Source organism: Grampus griseus (genome assembly GCF_964374135.1).
Source record: "Grampus griseus genome assembly, chromosome: 16".
NCBI classification, from domain to species: Eukaryota; Metazoa; Chordata; class Mammalia; order Artiodactyla; family Delphinidae; genus Grampus; species Grampus griseus.
In genome coordinates, this window is record NC_139010.1 from 77555592 (window position 1) to 77583050 (window position 27459).

At 40.9% G+C, this 27459-nt stretch overlaps 1 protein-coding gene and 1 long non-coding RNA gene across 2 annotated transcripts; one reads left to right on the forward strand and one right to left on the reverse strand.

Moving 5' to 3' along the window:
• Positions 1-3253: 3253 nt before the first annotated feature.
• On the reverse strand, positions 3254-19017 carry LOC309834884 (ATPase PAAT-like; the record flags this gene model as incomplete). Its single annotated transcript, XM_082674070.1, has 6 exons — positions 3254-4404; positions 7709-8163; positions 14660-14866; positions 16982-17054; positions 17887-18090; positions 18854-19017. 6 exons carry the CDS (start codon positions 19015-19017, stop codon positions 4170-4172), a joined length of 1338 nt encoding a protein of 445 aa, XP_082530196.1. The 3' UTR covers positions 3254-4169.
• Positions 19018-19309: 292 nt separating this feature from the next.
• LOC309834948 lies at positions 19310-24399 on the forward strand. Its single transcript, XR_014297911.1, has 3 exons — positions 19310-19423; positions 20193-20263; positions 23510-24399. It is a non-coding gene; the product is annotated as an uncharacterized lncRNA (long non-coding RNA).
• The last annotated feature ends 3060 nt before the right edge of the window (positions 24400-27459 follow it).

Here is a 27459-nt window from a genome sequence, read left to right on the forward strand (position 1 = left end):
CTAGGCAAGTCATATAAACTTCATACAAGAGAATGAGTAGGCTGTGATATCTCCAATCTTACAGAAGAGAAAACTGAGGCCAAGAAAGGTAAAGCCACTCATCCAAAGTTACACAGCAGGAATAACTAAGATGGAAAGAGAATTCAGGTTTTTCTATCCTTGTGATTTTTTTCTCTAAGTCATCTTGGAAATATGGTCTCTGAGGGCATTTGGAGAGAAAATGTCAAAATGGCAGAAAACTGAAATCCTGGGCTGCTGTCCAATGCAGGGCATGGGACTGCCCTGAAGGAGAAAGTAGTGGGACTTCCCTGGTGGTCCAGTGGTTAAGATTTCGCACTTCCACTGCAGGGGGGCGTGGGTTCAATCCCTGGTCAGGGAACTAAGATCCCACAAGCTGCACATGCTGTGCATGGCGCAGCCAAAAAAAAAGGAGGAGGAAGTAGTGATGTGAGGAAAGGAAGGGACAACTAGGAAGATGGTGTACCTGCTTTACCTTGAGAGAGGTGGCCATGGAAGAGGCGTCACTTCTCCTTTCAACAGCCTTGGATTTCGAATGTCAAAGGGGATCAGTTCCAAGTAAGAAGGTTCTATACCAAAACCCACATGGGCACGGGGAACAGAGAATGGAAGCAAGAGAAGGAAAGGAGTCCTGGATTCCAGGCCCATCTTTCCCACTTACCTGATAGAATGGTTGGCAAAGTGGTTCAGCTCCCCGTGCCTGTTGCTGCTTCTCGAAAGAGAAAAGATAATGAATAATGCGTGGTTTGACAATGGCGGTGGAGGCTATTAACGTCTGAGAGGTTTCAGTGAGAACACAGGTGTCACCACTTTGTAAACTGTGACGCCAATGTGAGCAATTGATCCCTTTGATGGTGGCTCTTCTCCAACCACAGATGTGTTCCGTTCACAGGCTTCATCCAGATGCAAAGTGTGAAAGTGAAAACATTAAGTTTTTGATGGAACCTTCACCGAAGGGTCTCTGCTGGGCCCCACCAGAGGTTCTGATTCATTGGTTTTGAGGTAAAGCTCGAGTTTGCCTTTCTAACCAGCTCCCAGGTAAGGCAGGTGGGAGGGGCTGATCAGATGGCTCTGTGTCGAGGTGTGCTATGATAGAGACCAAAGCGGACTCCCCAAGCTCAGCCTGTTATCTAAATAATAATAACCCTGAGATCTTTTGAAATGCCTATTCAGGGACCGCTTCTCCCTCTGGTGCGATTTGTTAAACCTTCATGTTTAACAACTTCCCCAGGTGATTCTGACGAAGATTGGAGAGCAAATGAAGAGCAACACTGACTTACCTTTGTCAGGCAACCAGATGTTACATGGTTGTACATTCATAGCACCCAAAGCAGAACGCCAAGAAATTCTGCACGTGAGGTCCCAAGCAAAGCTCCACTCCTTTCTGAGGCCCAGAGCGAATCACGTCACCCTCCTGCTTGAGCCACTGATTATTTGGTGCTAACAAATCCCGAGTGGAGCAGCGATGGTTTTCCCAGGCCAGACCCAGGCTACCTTTTCAAGCCTTTCCTCTACCTGACATGCGTCATGTGCTTGAGCCAATCTAAACTGTTTTACTTACCCCTAAAAAGAGCCTTCTGTGTTGTTTTCTCATGTTTCACGTGTCCAGTCGCTTGCTGAGGAACGGAGAGACCAAGGGCAGCTCATGAAGGCTGCACCTCAGCTAAGCTTTGAACAGTAGTGTGATGTAGGGCAGGAAGAGGTGGGGATCAGTGCACGAGGACTCTCATCTGCCGGAAGCAGCAGCTTGAGGAGACTTGGGAAGAAAGGGCGGGCTGCAACGCAGGTCATGTGGTGGTGGCCAATGAGCCTGGAAAGCCAGGCTGGGGCTAAGTGAGGAAGAGCCTCCAGTGGTCGTCTCTGTGTATGAGCCACATGGCAGCAGCACACAAACTCACTCCTTGCCCTGAACCTAAAAGGATCAAAGTCCAGTGATGATAGAGGGATGAAAAACTTAATATGCTACCACAGGAAAGAAAGAGATGAATTAATACTCAAAGGCAAGGCAATGTGGAAATTAAAATACGTAACCTGTATCTTTTTTTATTTTTATAAATTTATTTATTTTTGGCTGCGCTGCGTCTTCGTTGCTGTGTGGGGGCTTTCTCTAGTTGCAGAGAGCGGGGGGCTACTCTTCATTGCAGTGCGTGGGCTTCTCATTGCGGTGGCTTCTTGTGGAGCACGGGCTGTAGGCGTGCGGGCTCAGTAGTTGTGGCTCACGGGCTCTAGAGCGCAGGATCAGTAGTTATAGCACACGGGCTTAGTTGTCCATGGCACGTGGGATCTTCCCGGACCAGGGCTGGAACCCATGTCCCCTGCACTGGCAGGCGGATTCTTTACTACTGCGCCACCAGGGAAGTTCCCCGTAACCTGTATCTTGATTTAATTTTTGATCACCCACACACCCCTTGCAGCCACCTCAAACTGCAGTGGTTACCGTGACACCTCTGAAGGTGCATTTGCCAGCCCTGATTTCCCAGACTTGACTTACTGGGTGTGCCGCATACAAGGGCAGAAAAGTTACAAGAAAAAAAAGACTTAATAGATATTTTGTACATACTGTGGTCTGTTCCTCTTATCTGAGCAGGCAGTATTTTCTTAGGTGATAATAATTTTAATAAAGCAATTACATATATATACGTAGAGCAATTTGTAAGTATAAGAAAATCAATAACTATGAATCTCTAATATATATATAAAATGTAATTTAGGTTTTCATTAACATGGAGAAATTAAGAAATGGATGATCAGGAATTAAAGCTCATCTGAATTATTTCTACTACTATAATCATGAATATTGTATTTATTTTAATTACTTTAGAAAACATAGCACATGTGTTCTCGTTATAATTATATTAAAGCAATTTGTGAATCAAAGAACAGACCACAATAATCAGAAATTGTATAAACTATTTTTTTTTTTAGAAATTGTATAAACTATTAATGAAAGGGTTCAGCTTTAAATGAGACACATTTCTCCTGAGTGCTGAAAGAAATGCTACCTAATGGCTACATATGTTGTTAATAAATTAGGAAAAGACTGAAAAAGTAATATACAAGTCCTCATGTCCCTAAGGTCAGAGTGATTAATAAATGACCACACTTTATATTAGTTTTCACTTCAAAGAACTAAATTCATCAAAATACAACATACTAAATGAGTGTAAACCATCCTTTTTCATCTTAAATATTAGATGAAAAAAAATATTTTTATTTGTTTAAGACAAGCACTTTCCAGAGTGGATGCATTTATTTTTCAGATGCAAGTATATCACCTTACAACACATATACAATAGGTATAATTTCTGAAAATCATGTCTGCCAGAGAGATCTGCAATCTCCTTGATTCATATGCCTTAATCCTTCAGTGCAGAACCTCAGCATTTCACACTTTAATCAGAAAAGGGCTCTGGAAAGAAGAACCTGTATCAGCTCAGAAAAGGAGAGAATTCCTTCTACTTTCTGAGTTGACGGAGATCAAACAAGATGACTTCTCTCATTTTACATCAAACATAAAATCTAAAGTAATAATCCTAACAAAGAATAGGTCAGTTCTAATTTTTACTTTTCTATCCATAACTACAGTGTGACAGAACACAAAATTAATGGCCCCAATGTAAACCAATTTTACACATGCCAAATATCACATCTAATTTTTTATCTGAAATAAACAATAAAAAAGGTAATATGGTGATCTGAAATTAAAGGTTGCAAGTCTTAAGTACCCAGTTTTCTAAGATCAATTAGAAAACGAAAAAATAACAATCAAGTATTCTAAGCATTTTGTATACCCGTAAAACATAAGGTCTTTCTAAAAATTAAGAGTATTCCAATCAAACACATATAAACTACCAACTAATGAAAGGCATTAGAAATCCTTAAAAAACTTGAACACTTCAAGCAAGTATATGTGAATTTCTTATAAAAGTGAAAAATATGGAAAACAAAAATAATTTTTGACCCTATCATGTTAACTCTTAGTGTACAGGATGAGATTTACAGTAACAGTCAGTTAAAATGAACACTGAGATTGCTTTACGTAAGTAAACGGTGATCCTCAAATGACATTAAATAGTTGCTTTGACTTTTTGGGGTTTGGATTTGTAATAAATATGTAATAAATATCTGTAGTACTTTGAACACGTTCAGTGCTATCTTTCTCCATTTGAAAGTCTTTCTCCAGAGTCATAATGTCTTAGAGGCGTGCCAGAGGGTGGGGAGTTGGGACTTTGCAGCAAGTCCACTAACAAAGCAATCTTATTATCTATGTGCTCCTGGAGTTTATATATTCGCTGATCAATGTAGTCCGTAAGTTTCTTTTCCATCAGTTCCATATTTTTAGAAAGAATCTTTTCCAAGTAGGAACAAATGGATTGCTCTTCCATTCTAAAAGTAAATTTAAAAAATAATAATGTAACAATTTTCCCTAATATTATAACAAAAACAACCAAACTGTAGTACGATAAAGCAGCGAACACACATTGCTGAAATTTGTCTCCACAACTATACTGTCTCCATACAACACACTTCCAGGTTCTAAAATACACACTCAACAGGTGACCACAATCCTGAATGCCCAAAGCATTCTTATTTCTTCAATTCTTTAAACATTTAAGCATACAATTGAAATGAGAATATAAAAATGAAGATGATGGAATTTCTACCCTCAAAGAATGGCTCTTTAGAAAGGGTCCTTTTGATTTTGAGCTCCAAATCTAAAGTAATCTTGCAAGATTTTTTAAGGTTTTCCAAGTACTTCCCCAAGCAACTGTACAATTTAAATAGTTTTTTTCTTTTTTAATCCACACAACTTTATTAAATTACTGGAAGCTTCTATGAATAACTGTGTACAGGCTTTTGTGTGGACAGATGTTTTCATTTCTCTGGGATGAATGCCCAGGAGCACAACTGTACGTTTAGTTATTAGAAACTGCTAAAATATTTTTTAGAGTGGCTGTACCATTTTAAAACCTCACAGGATTTAAAATGAGATCCAGTTTCTCCACATCCTCATCAGTACTTGCTGTTGTTACCACTTTTAAACTTTTTATTTTAGCCATTTAAATAACTGTATAGTGGTATATTGTCGTTTTAATATGCGTTTCCTTAATAGCCCTGAGGTCAGTCACACATCTTTTCATTTGCTTATTTGCTTTTTGTACATCCTCTCTGATAAAATGTCTCTTCATGTCTTCTGCCCATGTTCTAATTGGATTTTTTTAATGTTGAGTTTTGACAGTTCTTTCTATATTTTAGATATGTCATTTGTTGGATACGTAATTTGCCAATATTTTTCCCCACTTTGTAATTTGTATTTTATTCCTCTTAACAGAGTCGTTCACAGGGCAAAAGTATTACATTTTCATGGCATCCAATATATCAAATTTTCTATTACCTTGCTTTTGGTGTCATATCTAAGAAGTCTTGTCTTAGGTCCCCAAAGTTTGTCCCCTATGTATTATTAGAAAAGTTTTATAGCTTTATGTTTTACATTTAAGTCTACGATCCTTTTTATTTATTTATTTTTTTTTTGTGGTACGCGGGCCTCTCACTGTTGTGGCCTCTCCCGTTGCGGAGCACAGGCTCCGGACGCGCAGGCTCAGCGGCCATGGCTCAGCTCACGGGCCCAGCCACTCCGTGGCATGTGGGATCTTCCCGGACCGGGGCACGAACCCGTGTCCCCTGCATCAGCAGGCGGACTCTCAACCACTGCGCCACCAGGGAAGCCCTACGATCCACTTTGAGCTAATTTTTGTATAAGGTATGAGGTTTGGGTCATGGTTCACTTTTTGCCCTTCGGATATCCAATTGCTCCATCACCATGGGTTAAAAAGACTATTCTTCCTTTATTGAATTGCTGTTGCACTTTTGTCAAAAATCAGTTGAGCATATTTTTGTGGGTCCATTTCTGAGCCCTCCATTATGTTCCATTGACCTATGTGTCTGTCCCTCTGCCATCACTACATCATCTTGAATACTCTAACTACATAAGACTCGACACTGGGAAGAGTGAGTCCTCCCACTTCATTCTTCTTTTTCAAAGTTGTTTTAGCTATTCTACCTCTTTTGTTTTCATATAATTTTGAAAATGATCCTGCTTATGTCTGCCAAATATTGTGGTGGGATTTCAATATGCATAATATTAAGCCTGCATATCAATAGGGAGAATTGACAACTTTACTATGTTAGAAATTGAATTGGTAATTTAACAGTTTCCAGGAAAGAAATAACCAGGCCCAGCTGCTTTCATTAGAGGCTTCTACCAAACACCTTAAGAAGAGATAACACCGATTTTACACAATCTCTTCTAAGATGTAGAACTCATCTTATGAGGCCAGTATCACCCTCGTGAAAACCGGACAAAGACAGGACAAGAAAAATACAGACCAGTATCTCTAGTGAATTAGATGCAAGAATACTCAACAAAATATTAGCAGATCAGATCCAGCATCGTGTAAAAAAGAATTACAGCCCACAACCAAGTGGGATTTATTCTAGGTATACAAGGCAGGTTCAGTTTTTGAAATTAATGTAATTCACCATATGAACAGACTACAGAAGAAAATTCATGATCCTATGAATGGCCATAAGAAAAGTATTTGACAAAATCCTATACCCATCTATGATGAAAGGAACTTGCAGGTAACTAGGAACCAAGGAACACTAAGCCTCACAGTCCCTGAGCAATCTGACTTCTTTCCACCTTTTACAGTCTTTGTATGTTTGCTGGATTATGTCCAGGGATTTTATTGGTAAAGTGGGGGATCTGAGAGAAATGGGGACATTCCATCTCAGCTGGACCCAGGAGCAGTTTTTAAATATTTAGGGTTTTTTTCTTTGGGTTTTATTATTTGTTTGTTTTGTTTTGTCATATCACAAGTTAACACTGATATAGACAATCAACTATTAAAGACTACTGTTATCCTTCCTTGTCCTGCCCAAGTAAGAACCACTTTTTTTCAATAACTTATTAAACTCCTCAAATTTCAATGCTATTAGAGACATTAAAATTTCAACCAATACAACTCCCTCATTTTACATGGGAAAAATGTCTAAACCAAAAGATTTAAACACTAAGGCAAAATAGTTAAGCTAGAACTATGATTAGAGTCCTGAATTCCAATCTAGCGCAAAATTTGGACACATTACATCTATATAAAGGTTGAGGAACATACTAAACACTTAGCCACCCCTCAACCAAATCAGGACTGGAAAAAATTGGAATTATGAGATCAGGGGATAAGGGCCTGTACACTAGAAATAGTTCAGAGCTGAAAAACGTTTGGATGACTCCGAAATTAGCTTAGGTCACACACGATCTACAGAGGACATCTGTTACAATGGCTCACTTCATACAATCAGGCAAAAAATGTACATATCATGGTCACCACAGCTCCTCTCCATTCATGCAGACAACTCTCTACTCTGACCCTATCTGCTGCTTGTACCCCTTCCATCAGATGCCTGAGAAGTGCTCGGCACCTCCAGTTTGACCCACTTCTTTCAAAGCAATCCATCCTACTCTGCTGAGTATTTCCTTCCTATAGTGTGTTAATGGTGAAATGTGAAAGCTCCTACAATCCTCTCTGGAAACATTTTCAGGCAGTAGTTATTGAAACAAACCTGCTTTCCTCCACCTGCCTCCCCCCTCCCGCCCCCAATCGAAACCACACTTGTCTTAGACACTCACGTAACACCAACAACGCCTTCGCCGGGCTTGGTGATGCTTTCCTGCCACTTGGTGTTGGGTCCCACACGGAGATGGTTCACTTGACTACACAGATTCTGCAGGACAGGCAGCAACTCAGAGTTAGGTATATGTGAGCTGTCGCTTGCTTTCTTTGGTAACAAAGAAGATACTGCATTCTTAAGATCATTCTCAGGAAGAGAATGGTTTTGTGGCACAATTTTACACTCTTGGAGGCTTGTCATATTTCCTCCACCAGCTGGCTGCGTACTTTTATCAATGTAAGCTTTTAAGTCTTCAGCCACGTTTCCAGATGTCAGTCCAGTCCTGGAAGGGAAAGGTGTGGGGGATGACTTGTCGAAGGCCCCTGAAGCAGATGATGATTGCAGTCCGATCATGTGCTTGAATCCAGTGCTTCCCAAAACTGACTGAAGCTGCTGTCCGATGGGAATACAATTCTAAGCAAGGTAAATAAGAAAATGTTATTATTAACATGAGTGATAATGACAGGTAACCTCTGGAGTAACTCAGAGTCAGGCAACCTGCCTACTTTCATTTGATCCCCAGAACTTTCACATGGAGTAGGCTATAACTACTATCCCAATATCAAGTTAGGAAACCAAGACTAAAGTTAACTTGGCCAAGGTAACACAACTAGTCAGTGGCAGAAGCAGGACTGGAACCCAGGCCACCGAACTCCAGAGTCAGGACTTCTAATCATTTCAGTAGTTTTGCTAAGGAAAATATTCAAATAAATACAAGCATACTTAGTAAAATTGCATGGGCATATTTTAATGTTTCCACTACAAAGGCCTCCTTAATATATGGTAAAAATGTAGTATTCTCAGCTGAGTCACAGTAATTGATAACTTTCATAGAATTAAAAATCATCTGCCCGCCGTCACATATGGTAAGCCAACCTAAGGATATGCAACTTATTTTCACTGGAAGACAGACCAGATAGTTACATATTTAAAGTATGATGTTATATGAGTACTTCTGTGACATTTTCAATGACTAAAACGACCTACCTTTTGGCTAAGTCTGCCTTAATAATTTGTAGGGTAATGATTATGTTTTGTGGCCTCAACGCAACCGGCTATGCTATATTATTTCCTGAGAAGACTCAGGCTCACCTTTGAGAGCAGGTTACACTGTCTCCTACACAGGGCCATGTTCTTGCTATGCTCTTCAATTTTTCCACAAGAGAAAAGCAGAACTACCTCTAGCCTATCTAAATGTTAAGTTATACACCTCCATCCTAAATTCTAAACACAGAACTCTACTAGGGATTCTTATAGGGAATATCATCTCATACTTAATGTTGCTCAGTATCTAGTGAGAGAGACTGAGAAAATTACACAAGATTAGGTGAAGACCCTCAGTCCGTATATTTTCTGGATATTCTAAAAAATGATTCTTGGATTAAGCCAGCCCCAAACTCATTCATTCAACAAATATTCACCACAAATCTACTCTGTGTTAGGTACTGTCTCAGTCACTGGTAATAAGCCAGTGAACAAAACAAATGAAAATTGCTGATCTGTGGACACTACAATCTAGGGAGCAGGGAGAGACAAACAACAAAGAAAAAAAGAAAGAAAGACAATACATCCTGTGAATAGAGATGGTGATAAATACTTTAGGGAAAATATAGCAGGATAGGGGAATGACGGGAGCAGGGATGTTGGTAGGGTGGGAACAACAAAGGCCCCACGGAACTTCTACTGAACCGCCTGTTGGAGAAACTCTCTTTATAAAGAAATCTTACCTTCTTCTATTGAATGCAAGTTTTGAAAAAATCTTAAATTATTCCTGAAAACGAGGATTACATACAATTATATTTACAAAATTTAAAAATTAGACAACTCTCCTTAGGTGAAAAGGAGCTTTACTCAGTCATAAAGGAAAAACTCAATTATTTTTGGTAGTGGCAAAATTCTGGTACTGCAAAAAAATTTTATGATAAAAAATTGAAAATTCTACAAAACAGCAATCACATAAATAGTGGAATCAATGTCAAAATCGTACGCGAAAATTAATTTGGCAGAAATTATAATTAAAAAATCCAAATGGAATTAAGACATGCTATACCAGTGTTTCTATTTTGATATACAGTAATATTTTATTATAATAAATTCACTGATTATAAAAATTAGTCATATTTTTCTCAGATAAAAGCTCTTACGGTGATTATTTTTCACTTTGAATTAAATGTTAAGAAATTCACAGGTTAATCTATATGGCAGTGCAGTAAATGACCCAACCTTAGTTGCTGATGACTATTCTTCTGCTCCTTTTGTTTGACTTTATTCAATTCTTAATTTTCTTGAGCTGTCGTATGTTGTCTTGCAAGGCACCTCAAACCCTTTTAAAAGTAGGCAGAAGAATATGTATAAAATAATTCATACGTACTTACTGTTTAGGGTCCGTGTCATATTTTATGTGAAAAAAAAAATTACAGAGCAGCCTAAAAAAACATGAAAGCATTTATGTAGAATTGTGTCCACATACTTGTACATGTGTATACTTAATTTCATATATGTACACATATACCCCCAGATTTTTGAAAAACTGTTTATCTCTGAACATCTTGTAGGATTTCTCAAGACACTGTCTTTAACTTTTTTAATTATAAAGAATTTGACAAGTATCACCTTGAAAATGCAAGAAAAAAGATCTTTTTACTTTTTTAAGATGAAAAAGGTAAACAGTGAAAACCTTGAATAACTGAATATATTTTTGTTGAGACAATGGGGCACAGCTTTCCCTCAGATAACATTAAATGACAACTATATGCCAGGCACTTTGACTCAGAATTCCTACTCAATTATTCTAAATTGCTAAAGCAAAAACAAATGAAAGTCAGCACATGTGAACTTCAAATACAAGGAAAGAAGAAATCACTTTAAGAAACTTTCCAGGAAACAAGGAACCACAAGGCAAAGGTGAAGCAGGGAGTCTAGAAAGCTGCTCCCCAGGTCCTTTCTTTCCTCATCAGGACAGGCCCTGCCCCAATTAACATATGAAGGTTCCAAACAGTGTGGGTTTACACCCCTTCCATAGAAGGAGAGGTTCTGGTCATGAAACATCCCTACTTTATACTCAACAGATAGTTACAGAGCTTAAATGACTTTCCAGGAAGACGTTCCATGGATTCCTTGTTTGTGGACAAAAGCAATCCTAGAGAACCAGGTATATCCTGTGAGAATCATTCATAAATATAGCCTCCCCACGAGAAAGAAGACTTTTATTAGCATGTTTAAAAGACGATTTAACAGGATCACCTTCTTTCTTCCCCAGGGGGTTTCCCAAATGTCCCCATAGATAATGATTTAGCACGTGTGTTGGGGGTTTACAACACACGTGCTGTTGGTTGGAGGACTTGTGTTTCTATATGATAGAAAATGCGACAAGGACACACACCAAGCTTGGGAATAGGATGAGAGTTGGGAGAGCCCTCTTACAACATACCTTATGTACTTGTGAATGGACGGAAATTCATAGCAAAGAAAATGTATTATTTTGGGAATGAAACAAAAAACCCTAAAAACATGGGCAAAAAAACCCACAAACTACTATTCACGTCATTTCTTTTCCAAAGTCAAGGTTTTAAAACATAAAAATCAGTCCATGAACTGATTTTACTTAATTCATTAACCCTCTCTAATGTTTCCAAAATTTTCCACACACAAAAACTTTGTTTTTAAATGTTTAATCTCTATGTCCACTGGATCCTTCCCCTCAAACATCTGTTCTTAAAATATGCTATGCATAAGACTCATCTGGCATTGCCTGTATAAGATAGGTGAGTCCTGGATCACAAGCTCAGTGTTTCAGGTCACTGGTGAGGGCCAGGATTCTGCACTTTATAAACATTCCAAGGGATTCTGATACCGGCAGGTTCCTTATCTCTATCATTCTTGAAACAACCCACTTTACCCTGGCTACCTCCACATTCTAACTACCCATTTATCATCTAATCCCTCAAAATCTGGTTTCCATCTCATCACTATTCAAACTGACCCCCTGAAGATCTCCAAGGAGTATTTAGTTGATAATCCAAAGGGCATATATATTATGTAAAATTTACTCGGAGCCATAAACTAGACAGACAGGTCATCTTTGCACAAAGCTTATATCTTAATGAGATACACAGAACAACACATAAACAGAAACAGGCAAGAAAGCGCTGATGAAAACACATGACACAGATGTGGAGGAAAAGGCTAATATTTTAATCAGGGTGGTGAGGGAAGGTGTCATTCAAGATGGAACGTTTAAGATGAGGTTGAAATAACAAGAAAAAGGCAGACTTGCTAAAGTCAGGAAGAGAGGATTCTGGCCAAAGAGAACGGTTAAGAGGGCAAAGGTCCTGAGGTGGGAGCACATCTGGATGTTTGTGGAATACCCACATCAGAATGTCTAGAGCAAGGCATCTAAGGAGATGCAGCAGGAGATGAGGCTGAGGAGGTAACGAGGGCCCAGATCTCAGGTGAGAGCGTAAGGAACCTGGATTAGTTCTGAGTGTCAAGGGAAGCAGTCAGGGGGCTTGACACAGGGGACGTCGAGTCTGATGAGGCCATGCTGGCTGCACTGTGGAGAGGGAGCGTGGTGCAGGAGGACCAGCTAGGAGCCTCCTGAGGTATGGAGGTGAGATGCTAGTGCCAGAGCAAGGAGAGTGCGGACGCTGTTCATTTCACAGCTCTCCTTTCCATGCTTTCCAAGATCATGAGCAACTCTCCTGCTCTCCTGTGTCTGCCTGTCGATCCAACGATCCTCGTCCTAAATTAATATCGGCAAATCTCACAAAAGTTATGCAAGCTTTTAAACTCATATTATTGGTTTTAACTTTCATCCTATGATCTTACCAGGATTATCGTTTAGATTGTAAACACGAAGAAATTTATCCTCAAAAAGAGGAAGCGATGCCAAATAACAGAACTAAGAGCTTTGAATTCAGGTCTCCTGACATCAGATCTCTTGCGACTCTTAAGCACTGCCGTGACCTGCTCTTCTGGTTCCCTTTTCCTCTCCCCGTATTCTTAGCAAACGCACCTACTCTCCCAGGGTCTTCCTTCCTGGCTCCGGTCTCTCCCCTCACCCGCTTCCCCATCATCTACTAGGCATGCTCCTCCCAAACCTCCCTCCATTCCACCAGCCCCACCTGTGTTTCCATAGCCTCACATCATCACCCCAGGGCATGTGTTATTCACATCTAAAACTCAACACTCCCAAATTACACTCTTTTTCCCCCCAAGTCGCTTCCCGCCTTGGGTTCCATGTATATTATGGTATCACCATTTTCAAAACTTCAGTTTCACGTTTGATTCTGTTTTTCTCCCACAGAACCCATATTAAGTTAGTTGTCAAGTCCCAATGGCCCCACTGCTGTAGCCTCTCACAATCCAGCATCAGGTTACTCCTTCCAAGTTTAGACTCTCATTAACTGTCCTCTGGATGATGGAAATAACAGAGCTGCTTTCCTTCTCGTAGCCTCACTTTCTGTTGACGCATCTTTCCTACTGACTCATCTTACACATAATAGCGGATTAAATTTATTAAAACAGAGCTAGAAAACACCCACAAACTCTGTAACATCATTCAAAATCCTCTAAGGTCCAGCCCCAGTCTACCTGAAACTTCCTGTCGCTTCTTCACTCCAGAGAAATGAACTTGTATTCATTTCCTAGCTACATCCTATTCCTCTAGCACTGAAGATTTAATCCATACTGTTCTCTACCTCTTAAGTTGCACCCCTCCAAGTTTACTTGTCTAATCCCACCCTTCCTCTTTAAAGGCCTAGACAAAACGCTACTTCCTTTAATAAGCCTCTCTTAGCATTCCTCATCATTCCCCACTTAGATACCCTGACTCTCCTAATAAGACTACAAATAAAGATCCTTAAAGACAGGCTGATCTTTGAATCTTCGAAAGTTAACCAAAACAGTGTCTTATACCTCAAGAAGGAGCTTAATAAATGCTTGCTGAATGAATGAGCAAGAGGATTCATAGAAAACTGTGAAGTCTGTACCAAAAACATTTTTTTTGCAAGATGCTACTTTTACCTAAGTCAGTAAAGGTAACAGTCAAATCAATAATAAAAGTTGGGGCTTCCCTGGTGGCGCAGTGGTTGAGAATCTGCCTGCCAATGCAGGGGACAAGGGTTCGAACCCTGGTCTGGGAAGATCCCACATGCCGCAGAGCAACTAGGCCCGTGAGCCACAACTACTGAGCCTGCGTGTCTGGAGCCTGTTCCCCGCAACAAGAGAGGCCGCGACAGTGAAAGGCCCGCGCACCGCGATGAAGAGTGGCCCCCGCTCGCCGCAACTAGAGAAAGCCCTCACACAGAAATGAAGACCCAACACAGCCAAAAATAAAAATAAATAAATAAAATTTAAAAAATAATAATAATAATAATAAAATTGAGGGACTTCCCTAGTGGTGCAGTGGTTAAGAATCCGCCTGCCGATGCCAGGGACACAGGTTCAAGCCCTGGTCCGGGAAGATCCCACATGCCACGGAGCAACTAAGCCCGTGCGCCAGAACTACTGAGCCTACACTCTACAGCCCACAAACCACAACTATTGAGCCCGCATGCCACAACTACTGAAGCCCCCACGCCTAGAGCCCGCACTCTAAAACAAGAGAGGCCACCACAATGAGAGGCTGAGCACCGCAATAAAGAGTGGCCCGTGCTTGCTGCAACTAGAGAAAGCCCATGCACACCAACGAAGACCCAACGCAGCCAAAATTAATTAATTAAATAACTTATTTAAAAAAATACAAAATTTAAAAACTAAAGAAAAAAAAAAAGAATTCTGAACCAAAATAAATTGTTAAAAAAAATAATAAAAGTTGAAAGGAAAAAATTTATGTCACCACAAGTCTTTGTAAGAATCCATTATTTAAAGAATTTTAATGGTATTTGGAAAGAAATCCATTTCTACTCACCTGCTGTTGGAATCTAACCATATTCATCAGTTGCTGAGCTCCAGGTGATAACTTTGACCCCAAGGACTCTATGATGGTTTGGACCCTCTCCAGGTCTATCCTTGATCCTAGAGCAGGACAGCCTGCTGAAGAATTTGCCAAAACTGGCCTCATGTGTACCACAACTTTACTGATGAACACACACTGCTTTTCGCCAAGGGAGAGCAACTAATATAAAACAAAAGTTCAGGAAAATTAATAATGATAATAAAAACAATCATTATTTAAGGTCACTTCTTGTTAATACTGCAGTCAGACTGAAGCATTCAAGAATCTGAAAATTAACTTCAAGTACATTTTTAAGTTTTCTCTAGTCATAGTCAGAAAAAGGCTAAAAAGTACTACATGAATTTAAAAAGTCTTACTGCAACTAAAAAATTAAGTGTAAATAATGTTTTACTTAATAATTTAAGGAATTAAGGATAAACTATACCAATCTGAAACCTTAACATACTGAAACTTGCTATAATATTATTTAATACAAAATAAGACTCTCTAGAAACCCATGCAAAGTATTTGCTGAAATACTAAACATAAGTCAGTATTTTAGAACTTAAAATGAATTCTAAAGGAATTCTAAGAGAATGTCCAGATGACTTAAGAGAGCGCAATGGTTTACATATAGAAAAGATGAGTTCACGATGATTTTCTAACTTGTGAAAAGAGTAAATAAAGGTCAAGCTTTGACCCTAGCTCATCTGGCTTCTATCCCAGTAGCTTTTCCAATGCTTTATGCTTCTTCACGTTGTCCATGCTTCTAGACCAAAAGACATTTCATGTGTGGTGTAGGACAACAAAGCAGCAAAGTGGAAAGTAAACAGCATTTAGAATCAGAGAGACCTGTGCTCAGTGATGGCTCTGCCTGCGTGACCATGGGCAAATGCCAAACTTGAGTCAGGAGTAAAATGAGTTCACATGGTTGTTATGAGGATTATGTGTTAAAATTTCCAGTATATATCATTGAGTAAGTGCTCAAACATATGCATCAGTAACTATTACTTTTAACTTACATATACTATTGGCCCAGAAGAAGCCTTCATACAAACCCAAGGATTTCCCTAAATGAAACACTCTTTCACTCCCTGGCACTTCCACAGCACAGTTTCAAATACCATTCACCTTCAGAGACACAACAAACACATATATCACACAAAGACACAGGTGAACACAGACCCATGATCTAAAAACTCAGTGTGGCACCAAAGATGTGACTGTCATCAACAAATAAGTAAATGCCTCATGAAATGTAAACACCCACATTCCAACCTCCACATTATCCCTGTTCTGCTTTTTAACCCCCAAGCCCTTCTCACTAGAGAATGTAGTACCTATTTTACACACTGAGTCAACCTATTATCTGTCTTGCCCACTATAATATTAGAATTGGAATGAGGGCTCCATTCCAATGTATTTCATAACTGCCAATTCCTAAATGCCAAGTACAGTATCTGGCATCAATAGGCACTCCAGTATTTGTTGGATGAATGAATCACCTTATTTAAATGACTTCAGAAGCTATTAGTATATACACGTAAAACAACATCTTGGGATAATCAGTTCTGTGCTCTTCTGTAAGTAATAATCAGCATAGAATTTTAGAGATAAAAATAATCCAAGATTTATTTTCCTTAGTCTCCTAATATTACCCATGAAGTAGGTCCAAACAGGTGAAGAAACTTGCCCAAGGTTATTCTGCTAGTCAGCAAAAGAGCTCACTTAATAGTCAGGGCTTATGATTTCCAGCTCCGTACCCTTTCCCTAGATCTGATGACATCAGGAAAGTTCACCTTAACAATATTTTTCATGCTGAAGACAGCAGTCCAAATCCCTTTAACTTTGTGGTGCTCTTGTCTGAAACTTCTCTAACTATATTCTATCTTTCTCCATATGTTGGGACCAAAACTGCTTGTGCTTTTTTTTTGGCACCTAAGTTTTATATAAAGATAAAAAAATTTTTTAAACTTATGTATTATTGTAAATAAACTATACCTCGATTTAAAAAACTTTTTTTCATCACAGTTTTTCAAGGCTTAAAAGTACAATACCACTGTATTATCAATCGTACATGTAATGACATTGCTGTAAATAATATATGTTCAAATTTTGAAAGAGGTAGACAATTATTTAGAAAAGAATTTCTTTTTACATGTTTACTAAGTATTTCTGAACTAAAACCAGGGACCAAGTTGGACTAACTACATTACCAAACCTACAGAAAATAAGTATATATAGTAGAAAAACAACTGTAGTTTTCAAATTAGTTAAAATTTAGGAATGACTTACCTTTATTTTACAAGCATGTGTGGAAGACTCCAATTTTAGATATTTTTTGTACAAAATAATCTTTTCATGTTCACTAAAAATAAAAAAGATTTAATTTATAAAAAAAATTACATATTATCACTTTTAACAGTTACATTTAAAATTAAAAGTTTCCAGGACAATATTTAAATCCTTGGATTCAGTTTTCCTGGTGAGGCATAAACAGCAGGGACTTCCTACTGAAGTGCACTGGCTACAAAGACAACATCTGCCACTTACTAGCTGTATAAGAAAATGAAATTAGATATCAAATGTATACTTACGTAGCACAGAGCACACTGTAAAGCTCAATAACGTACCCATTATGTCCAACATGCACGGTATATAAAACACTTCATATTTTGATTCATATTAAGGAGAGATTAGGTCAGAATCTTTGTAAGAAATCAGAAAAAAAAATCAAGAAGTATAAAAATGGGTTAAATAAGTATACTGGTATGGCTCAGTGTGGGGCTCACGCACTATGTGTAAAGAGTTTCCTACAGGAAAATGTTCAAAGTTCCAGACTGATAGACAACTTAATTTTTGGAAAACAGATCGCTGTGAGTTAAAGAAAACAGACAAGAAACACCAGAACTTCATCTGATCATAGTCTTCCACTAACTAGCTATGATCTTTTACCAACTACTCTCTCTTCCACTAGCTCTCAATTTCCACGTTTATAAAAACAACTAGGCTGATCTAGACTGTCTTTAAGATCCCTAAAGGTCTAAACTTCTATGTCTGCTGGTATGTTTTTATCTTCTCTCCCCTAGTATCTGGCACCAAGGTCAGATACAATGTCAGAGAATCAATAAATATCACAAAAGTTCAAGAAAATAAAACACTACTTCAGAAGAACACTTCCACACGCATACGTCACAAACCTGTTATCCAGAACATTACAAACATTCTTGCCCCTACTGGTTCCACAGTACTCCTCTCCTGAGTATACTTCCATATTTCTTGCTGAACTTAAAATGCCAATAGAAACGATTTCTTCACCTCCAGGAGGGTCACATCGCAGGTAAAGGAAGCAGGGGTTTTCACCTTGGCTGTTCACGTTCCTTTTCAAAATCACCAGATCCTGGCTGAAAAGAAAAGGAAGAATATTATACAGTTCTCTGAACACTGTCATTAACCCACTTAATGGGCCACAGGGGTTGACATGTTATCCTACTCATTTACATTTGCATTTGGAGACCAAGCGCCTTGCAAAGCACTGACGAAATGCTCAATACAGAATTCCCAAGGAAATGATGCTTTAGAGGTGAGGGCTCTCCACTCTCTTTTCCCTTGACTTTTGTAATACATTCTAAGCGACTTCCTATAATTGCCTGTCCAGTTAATGAAATATATGTACTGGGCAGCTAGTGTAAATTAAAAAACAGTTCAGAAGTGGGGGTGGGGCGGGGTGCAGAATGGAATAAAGGACCAAAGTGTGCCATTTTCAAAACTAAGCTGAGGAAGATTTTCGACATCTGGATTTTTTTTTAATGCCTATTTTGGTCGACAGGAGGTTTTTGTTTCGGGATAGAAAGGCGGTTCTGATCCCGACAGGGGGCCTCAGGAGCCGACGTGACGGACACAAGGGGGAAGGGGGTGAAACGCCGAGTCTTCAGGTCACCTGCGCCCGACGCTCACGCCGGAGTCGCCTCCTCTTTCCCGCGGGCCCGCCCCCACCCTCCCGCCACCCGGGACCTGCCTCCTCGCCCTCGCCGCCCGCACAGACCCGTCACCGGCTCGGCTCCGGGTCCAGACCCTCTCCCCTCACGGCCCCCGCCTCCCCTCCAGGCTCCCCCAGGAGCGTGGCTGGCACCGATCACAACCCCAGTCCCCGCCGGCCCGGCGCACCCGGTGGCAGGCGGCGCCAGCAGCTCCTCCCAGTCGGCGTCCCGGGCGCCGAGATCAGACCGGGTGAGATGGAGACTCTGGGCCAGGGCTCCGCACGCGACATCCCAGGAAGAGGCCAGCGGCGGGCGGCGGGTCAGCGGCGGGTGTACGGTCTCGGTCTCCATCTGGCCACCTACACGCCAGGCCAGCTCCGGAACCTCTCTTACAGCTCTTTAATTTCCGCCAGACTGAGGGACTATAAAGGAAAAGAGCGACTTCCGCCTCGTCCGGCTGCAAACCCCAGAGCCGCAGCTTCTCGCCGGGGTGGGGAGAGACCAACTACCGTACACGCGCAAGCGCACGACGGCCGGTTTGAGCAGATGGTGCAAAATCTGCGGGGGGGTGCGGGAAGAGCTGGAGTCCGGCGCATGCGCACTGACAGCCTGGTCCAGCTGCTGGGCTGTGCGCAGGCGCGATGCGGTGCGCGTGGGAACCCAGTGGTGGTTTGACGTTGGCCCCGGAGATGTCGTGTGGATGCCGGTGTCTGGACCTACCCGCAAGGTTGGTCCGGTGAGGAGAGTACGTCGTGAGGTAGGTGTGATGTCGTGGCTCTCGAGACCTGAAGGACCTCGTCCCGACCCTCGCTGTCTGTGTCGCGGACGCCGAGCCTTTCCGCGGACTGCGGTGGGGTGCGGGGGGCTGGGGACGCGGCGGCCGGGCGGTGGAGTCGGCTTTTCAGAAAGTCCTCAGCCCGCTCCGCACACGCGCTCTCTCCTCCGAGGGTGTCAGGTGGCTGCCGGTCGTTCGGCTTTAGCTGAGGAGGAGGTTGGGACGGTGTCGCCCTTGGTGTGGGGCCGGGGCGAGTGGCGTCTGAGGAAGGTCTGTGGCCCTGGCCGCCCTCGTGTCCCCCGGGCCGGATGGAAGGTGGAGAAAGGCCTGGGCCCGAAGCGGGGTGGGGTCTGCTCTCCCGGCCTCGGGAAAAGCGAGCAGGACGGCGGCCTCGGGTCTGCGGTGGAGCAGAATGCGAGCTGGACCTGAAAGACCCTGATGCTTTGGGTCCGGGGAAGTGGGAGCGGGCGGCTCTTTCCAGATACTGCCGGGATAGGAAGGTAGATGGTTCCTCCCCACGACCACTATCTGTCCCCTTCCTGAAGAGGCCTGTGCAGATGAGTTTTCCACCTTTTGAAAGAAAAAAGGGAGTTAGAATATAGAAAAGTGGAATGTCAGAGTTCCAAAGGCCTTGAGTGTAAAGGGCCTAATTTGCAAAGGTGTTTTAATACTGCCGACGCATTCTCGGTTGTCTACATCAGTATTTTTGTCTTATAGTTCCTGCTTCCTATATATTAACTTTAATTCACAGGACCAGCTTTGGACAGCCCAAAGAAAATAGGCTTTTCTTCAGAAACACCCGTGTCCACTTTAAGGAGCCAGGTCAGTACTATCACCTGGACTTTGACTTTCTTGAATAAGGCTGAAGGGCCAAGTCAGGAAACTAGACTCCTATTGTCTCCCCTTTTTTTTTTCGCACAGCCAGTAAATCACCAAATCTTGGTTTTCTTAGAGGAAACCTGTTCTATCTTTCTTCATCTCTGCTGCTTCTGTTTTCAAGCACCAGCTTTCATTTGAACAGTTCCGGGAGCTTCTTTACTGTCATTAGCCTTCGTTCTCAGCCACTTCCACTCCATCCTCTGCACTGCCCTCTTCTCCTTCCGGTGCTTGCTGCTCCCACCTGCCTCCCTGCCCTCCCATCTCCCCCACCTGTGTGCAGGCTTTTCCCTCTGGAATGCCTGTTCTTTGGGAACAGGGAAAATCCTGTGCATCGTTCAAAATGAAGCAGATCTCCACTCTGCTATAGAATTAAACTCATTCCTCTGTACTACTCTTATACTTTTAATTTATGTCAAAGAAAAACCCAAACTGGACAGTAAAAGCAGATTTTATTCAGAACTATATAATAGGGGAAAAGACCTCAGTGTAGGACCAGGCTCAATTCTAAATACAGCATGGACAAGTGAGAATTTAAAGCCAAGGAGCAGGGTAGGGGGATCAGTGGAAAGAAAATTACTAATGAGAAACCTCAAGGGCCAAGATGATTGTGCCTGAACCTACCTAACAGAATTCTTGCTGGTGAGCGGCCAGGGTTATTAGACATCACCCAGGGGATGATGGAAGATGAGGAACCTGATTAGCTATCAAGGGTGGTCAGATATGGAGGATGGGGGATTTGGAATTAAAATAAGTTGACTAAATTGACTTAGCAGTGTTCTTGCTAAAACTAGATTTTACAAGGAAATGCCCAGATGAGCCTAGGAGAAGGTTCAGGAGCCTGAATAAAGTTCGGCCAGGCAAGAATCTTTGTCAGGTACTATGATTCTCTTATGGTTTCCGACTTTATCAGTTTACATATTTGTGTTCCCTACTATGTAGGCTTGCTGAGGTTAGTAATTATTTTATGCCTGGTAAAGGGGCTGAGTACAGGTTTGTTGTATGGAATTGATAGATTGGTGAGAGTTGGCTGGCAGCTTTATCACAAAATAAGAGATACAGAAAAAGGCAAAAATAGTAAATTCAAGCTTATGCTTTTTTCTTCACAGCCAGGGTGGTGGTTGTTCAGAACTGACCTCACTCTTAATATGATAAACTGCTCTCATCATGAATTACAACTGATTTTTTGGCCCTATTTTTCCCCTTGAAATAAATCATAAAATATATGTTGGAAACTTACCACCAATATCACTAGGATGTACTATGCAATTCTTTCACTCACTCATTTTAAAGCTTGTTACAGCTTAACGTGTACGAACTCAGTATGCTCTTTAGAGGCGTATTTCCAGTCTGTTTTCAGAATATGAACCAGTGCATATTTGAAAGGTACATTTTAGAAGAAGTGACTTGTGGTATTAATTTTCTTGGGCCCATTCATTTAGTAATATGACAGTTGAGGTGTTGACCAGCTTAATTTTAAGTAGAATGAGTTCTTACTGTATTTGCCCTGCCTTTTACCCAGAAGTATACTTCCCAGCAAGGTGGTTTTAGGAACTTAACTTTCCTCCCAGCTGGTACCACTTGAGTTGTACCTCTTCTCCTCCCTTCCCGTTCTTTCTGGTCCCTGCAGGCCCTATGGTTGCCTGGAGTTCCTTCTTCTCACCCTGCCTCAATGCTGGACCTGCAATTAAGTTAGAAGCAGGAAAGATAGAGTAACCTTCCTACCCCTTTTTCCCCAACTTCATTTATAGCTGCTCGCCACCGCCACGTCATTTATAACCTCTGTTCTGGTTAGTCCAACATTGCTGGACTGTATACCGTTTTCAACACAGCCTGGCTTCAGCCTTTCTGAAGACATGTAGAAATTATGGGGAAGCTCTTGATGTGTAGCTAAATCTGCCTACATCCATGATTATCACCTGTGTGACACCTTCTTATCCTAAAGCTGTTTTTGTAGTAAAGGGTTAACTTGTTAAGCGTGGGATGTTCAAAACTTGCCCGCATTCCAAAGAAAGACCTGGTTCCTGACCAACTCCTGTCTTATCCTCTAAGCTGCTGGAATATCTGCTTAATAAAATTGTCTTTTTAACTATGGGCCTCAGCCCCACCAGCTAGGTTGTGCTAACAGCATGATGTGTGGTGAGGGCTATACTTTTTTTTTTTAATATAAATTTATTTACTTATTTTTGGCTGCTTTGGGTCTTTGTTGCTGGGAACGGGCTTTCTCTAGTTGAGGCAAGTGGGGGCTACTCTTTGTTGTGGCATGTGGGCTTCTCATTGAGGTGGCTTCTCTTGTTGCGAAGCATGGGCTCTAGGGCACATGGGCTTCAGTAGTTGTGGCACGTGGGCTCAGTAGTTGTGGCACATGGGCTTAGTTGCTCCACAGCATGTGGCAACTTCCCGGACCTAGGCTTGAACTTGTGTCCCCTGCATGGTCAGGTGGATTCTTAGCCACTGTGCCATCAGGGAAGCCCCCAGGGCTATACTCTTTTAGTTTGGCCTGTGAAGAAGGTAAAGACTAAGAAACTAATGTCAGCACATTGGTGCTCCATGCCTACCTGATTGACCCCCAATAAAAACCTTGAACACCAAGACTCAGGTGAGCTTCCTTGGTTGGCAGTACTCTGCACATGCTGTCACACATCACTGCTGAATGCTTGCACCTGGTTTCTCTTGGACTCTGCTCCATGTGCCTTTGCTTTGCTAATTTTAGTCTGTATCCTTTCCTGTTTAAGAATCTGTTATAAAGGCACAAACAGCAACAAGACGTGAAGAATTGCGCATTCTTCCATTAGTAACAGTAGTTATATGGGGAAAGTAGTAGAGTTTTATTAGGAGATGGTGTGTGCAGCTTTAAAAAAGAACCCTGCACTACTGTTACATGCTTTTCTTGCTTCGCTGTCTCTGCCCACTGTCACTACCCTAGAGTCTTAGTAAAGAGAAGAATTAAAATTGGGGAAAAGATTTCTTTAAAGATACAAATATAGGTATTGGGGGTAAGGTAGGTAGTAAATCCCATAACCATGTTTTACTGCTAACTGTACATGCCTTATAACAGATTCTTAAATACTCTGGGTTTCAGAACCTCTTTATACGCTTAAACTGTTGAAAACTGCAAAGAGCTTTTGTTTAAGTGGGTTTTATCTTCTACATTAAAAAAAATTAACAACCTTATTCTGCTTGGATCTACAGCAATGTACACTAATGTGAACGAATCCAGAAAGAGTGGCTTGAAAAGTAACCAGCATGAATAACATGGTATCATCTATGGAAAAATCCACTCCAGCTTCAGAATACCTGGCTTAAAAAGAACTTTCATAATGGACCCATTTCATGGGATTGTTTTATCCTGCATTCTTGGGGTCTTAGACTGCTTACCTAGAGTTTTAAGATCTATGTGAACTAACTCTTCTTTTGGTAAGTTAATAATGAAACAAAATAGTATCCAAGCTAAATCAACTATTGGATGTGTTTTATTATTATTATTTATTTTTTGTGTGTGGTACGCGGGCCTCTCACTGTTGTGGCCTCTCCCGTTGCGGAGCACAGGCTCCGGACGCGCAGCCTAGCAGCCATGGCTCACGAGCCCAGCCGCTCCGCGGCATGTGGGATCTTCCCGGACCGGGGCACGAACCCGTGTCCCCTGCATCGGCAGGCGGACTCTCAACCACTGCACCACCAGGGAAGCCCTGGATGTGTTTTATTATTTTTTGTTATGTTTTTGTGACACTTGTACATTGTGAAGAAGTAACTGAGCAAAAATTCTACATAGTATGTTCACAACTCATTTTGAATATTGTGTGTTTTTTATAAAAATTACCTGTCTTTATGTATAATTGTAGAATTTTGAGGTATGTTTATTAAAGTCCTTCCAGGGATATGTTGTACTATTAGATTGCAGGTTAAGAGGAAGCTATAGAATCCTTTTTACCAGTTTTACCTTTGAGAGTTGTGCTTTTATATACAACGTAATGTGAACAGCCAATGTAAATTTTTAAAATTTGTAGTTATATTTATCTCTGTGCTGTGCACATTTTATTTTTCTCACTTTCTCTCCTCAAATAAATTATGAGCTTTTTTTAACACCAGACGATGTCTTTATTTATGTGTGAATCCCCAGCATTTAAGGCAGTATTTGGTACACAAATATCAAGTGAACAATGAATGGTTAACTTTTGCAGTGTTAAAATACGAGGCTCATTTATTAGGCTTTCGAGGGGGTTGACTGTTTTAAACATCTTTATAATAATTTTAAACATATGACACCATGATGGAAGCAAGGAAACAGTGAGAATCTCTGTTGGAAATCTCTAGGAATTGCTTTCTTCTGAGAAAATTGTTTTGGAAGCTTAAGAAACCAAGGAATTGACATCTGTTTCATCTGTGAGCCAGAGGTTGGTAGCACTCAGATTCTTCTTAGCAGAACTGCTTCTTGTACCTTTGATCTTTCCTCAGACACTTTGGTGGTTCTTAGCGTTAGTGAGATTGATGATTATTCTGGGTCTAAGTACCCACTTTCAGCGTATTAGGTCATTTACTTCGCTTTCATCCTAACAACACCAGGAGCAAAGTGGTCTTTGAGAAATCAGAAAAACGCTAGATACTGTAAAATTAGTTCAAGATTTGGTAACATTTGAGTATCTGGCTCACACTTTAGGCTATCTTTGTTAGGTTTTTTTAAAGAAGCTAAGAAGGGCAATAAGACTGGTGACATGATGATTCAACTGGAAATGACATTGATGGTGATTATAGAAAAGGAGCGAATAAGCTTATAATTTTTACTTTGGCATAAACTTTAGAGGAGGAGTTGTTGAAATGGGTATGAGCAATACCTCATTGGAGAGTAAAGTAAGGAAGTTCATTTTCACGGACCTATAAGTGGGTGGCAGCCAAGGAGACCAGCATTTACTAAGTGTCTGCTAGGCCACAAAGTAAACACGTATTAGTTAATCTTCTCAGCAACTACAAGTAAGATTTTGGAGAGGTTGTGAACAATGCCATGCTATCAGAGTCATTTTGAGGTTAAGATAAAGCAGTTCAAGGTCTTTTTAATAGTAAAAATCTGTTTGTGACTAGAAAGGGGTTCCAGAAGGCTTAGCTCTAAGGATCAGTAAAGAAAAGAGAAGATGGACAAAAGTGGTGAGGGATGAGGTCTTATGGCTCTTGCTATGTTTAAATAAACCTGGGCTTTGGCAGTTAGACTGTTAGCAATTTCTGTTAGTGATTAAAGAACTTGAGTGCTGAGTTGGTAGAAAACAGTGTTAAAAGTAATTAGAGGAGAAAATCTGCTTCTGAAGATACTGGGGATGTCAGAAGGTGGAATCTCAGATTTTCTACGTCCCCTTAAGAGGACTTCATTCATTACACAGATCGGAAACTTAAACCCAGAGTTGTCACACATTGCTTTTTCTTCTCACTTGCTCTCAGATGAATACAGTTCCCCTTAAGATCAACTAACATGTTTGGAACAGGCAGCTGGATCACAGTGAATTGAAAGCTCTCATGAGAAGAACAGAATGAACACCCCCAACATGGGAAGATTTAGCTAAAGCTAAAATTGGAACTGGGTGCTGGGTACCTCCTACAGCCCATGTGGTAGTCTAGGTGAGGCAAGAGTCCCATGCAATGCCTGTGGCTGTGAGTGGCAGAACTGATAGAAGAGAACCAGCAAAGTAAGGTCAGTCAAGCAGTCTCACCCCAAGTTCAAAGCAGAGTGACTGCTCCAGCATGAAGGATTACTGACCAGCCTCCATTCTCTTCTGAGGATCAGAAGAAACAGGATGATGACAGCTAACACTGCCCATGTGACATAACCAATCTAATAGTGATTTAAATCAAGTTTAACAATAAATCCTAAACAGGAGTGACCTGTGTGCCTTCACGTTATGTGTTTATATGTGAGGGAAAATGGGTCACAGATGTCTCTTGAGGATGGGTCACTTGACTATATAAATTCTGGAGGAAAGGCAGGAACTCTGAGTTAGATATATGTGAGCCATCACTTGCCTTCTTTGATAAGGAGATACTGCATTCTCAAGATCATTCTCAAGAAGAGGATGGTTTTGTGGCACACCTTTACACTCTCAGAGGTGCGAAGCATTTCCTCCACTGAAGTACAGCCAAGAGCAGCCCCCTTCCCTAGGGCAAAGTGGTCAGTCCTGGGGCTGAGGGAAGAAGGGAGTGTGTGAAGCAGGACATAGTTCACATACCCAAGTGGTCTGGGCCCCATTATTTGACCCAAAAACTCACCCACCTGGACTCTCAAATATTCTGTCTCTGGTACTAAATGCAATGTTACCATGTTGGCACCCTGCTAATTTAAGAGACCACATATTCAGTAAGTATCTCATCACATGATTGTCCTTTTCTGGGTCTCAGGTGGGAGTGAGGTCTGTGAAGAAAGCTTTACAAATTCAGGGTTGTACTCTAATTATGGCTCTATGCCAACATCACATGCTTATTTTTGAACCTGTCCTTGAAAAGCATGTCTTTTTAGATAGTGGACACCTAAACTTGAAGTCATAATAGTTCGTTTTGATATTCTGGAATATAAAACAATTTTTATAAAAATTTTAAAAAATCATTCTGTTCCAAAACAGGTTGTTAAAAAAGATAACTGGTCCAAAATAACTGGTGAATTCTACCAAACATTCAAAGAGGAAATTATATCGGTTCTTTTCAATCTCTGAGAAGATAGAAACAGGGAATACTTCCTAACTCATTCTATGAGACCGGCATTACCCTAATACCAAAACCAGACATTACAAGATATTACAAGAAAAAAACACCAACGACCAATATCTCTCATAAATACATAGGCAAAAATCCTCAACCAAATATTAGCAAATTAAATCCAGCGATGTATAGAAAGGATTAGACACCATGACCAAGTGGGGTTTATTCTAGGCATGCAAAGCTGGCTGAACATTTGAAAATTGATTAATGTAATATATCAACAGGTTAAAGAAGAAAAGTCACAATCATATCAATAGATGCAGAAAAAGCATTTGACAAAATCTAACATTTTCATCATGATAAAAAAAAAAAACCTCTTAGCAAACTAGGAACAGAGGGGAACTACAGCTTGCTAAAGAACATCTACAGGGACTTCCCTGGTGGAGCAGTGGTTAAGAATCCACCTG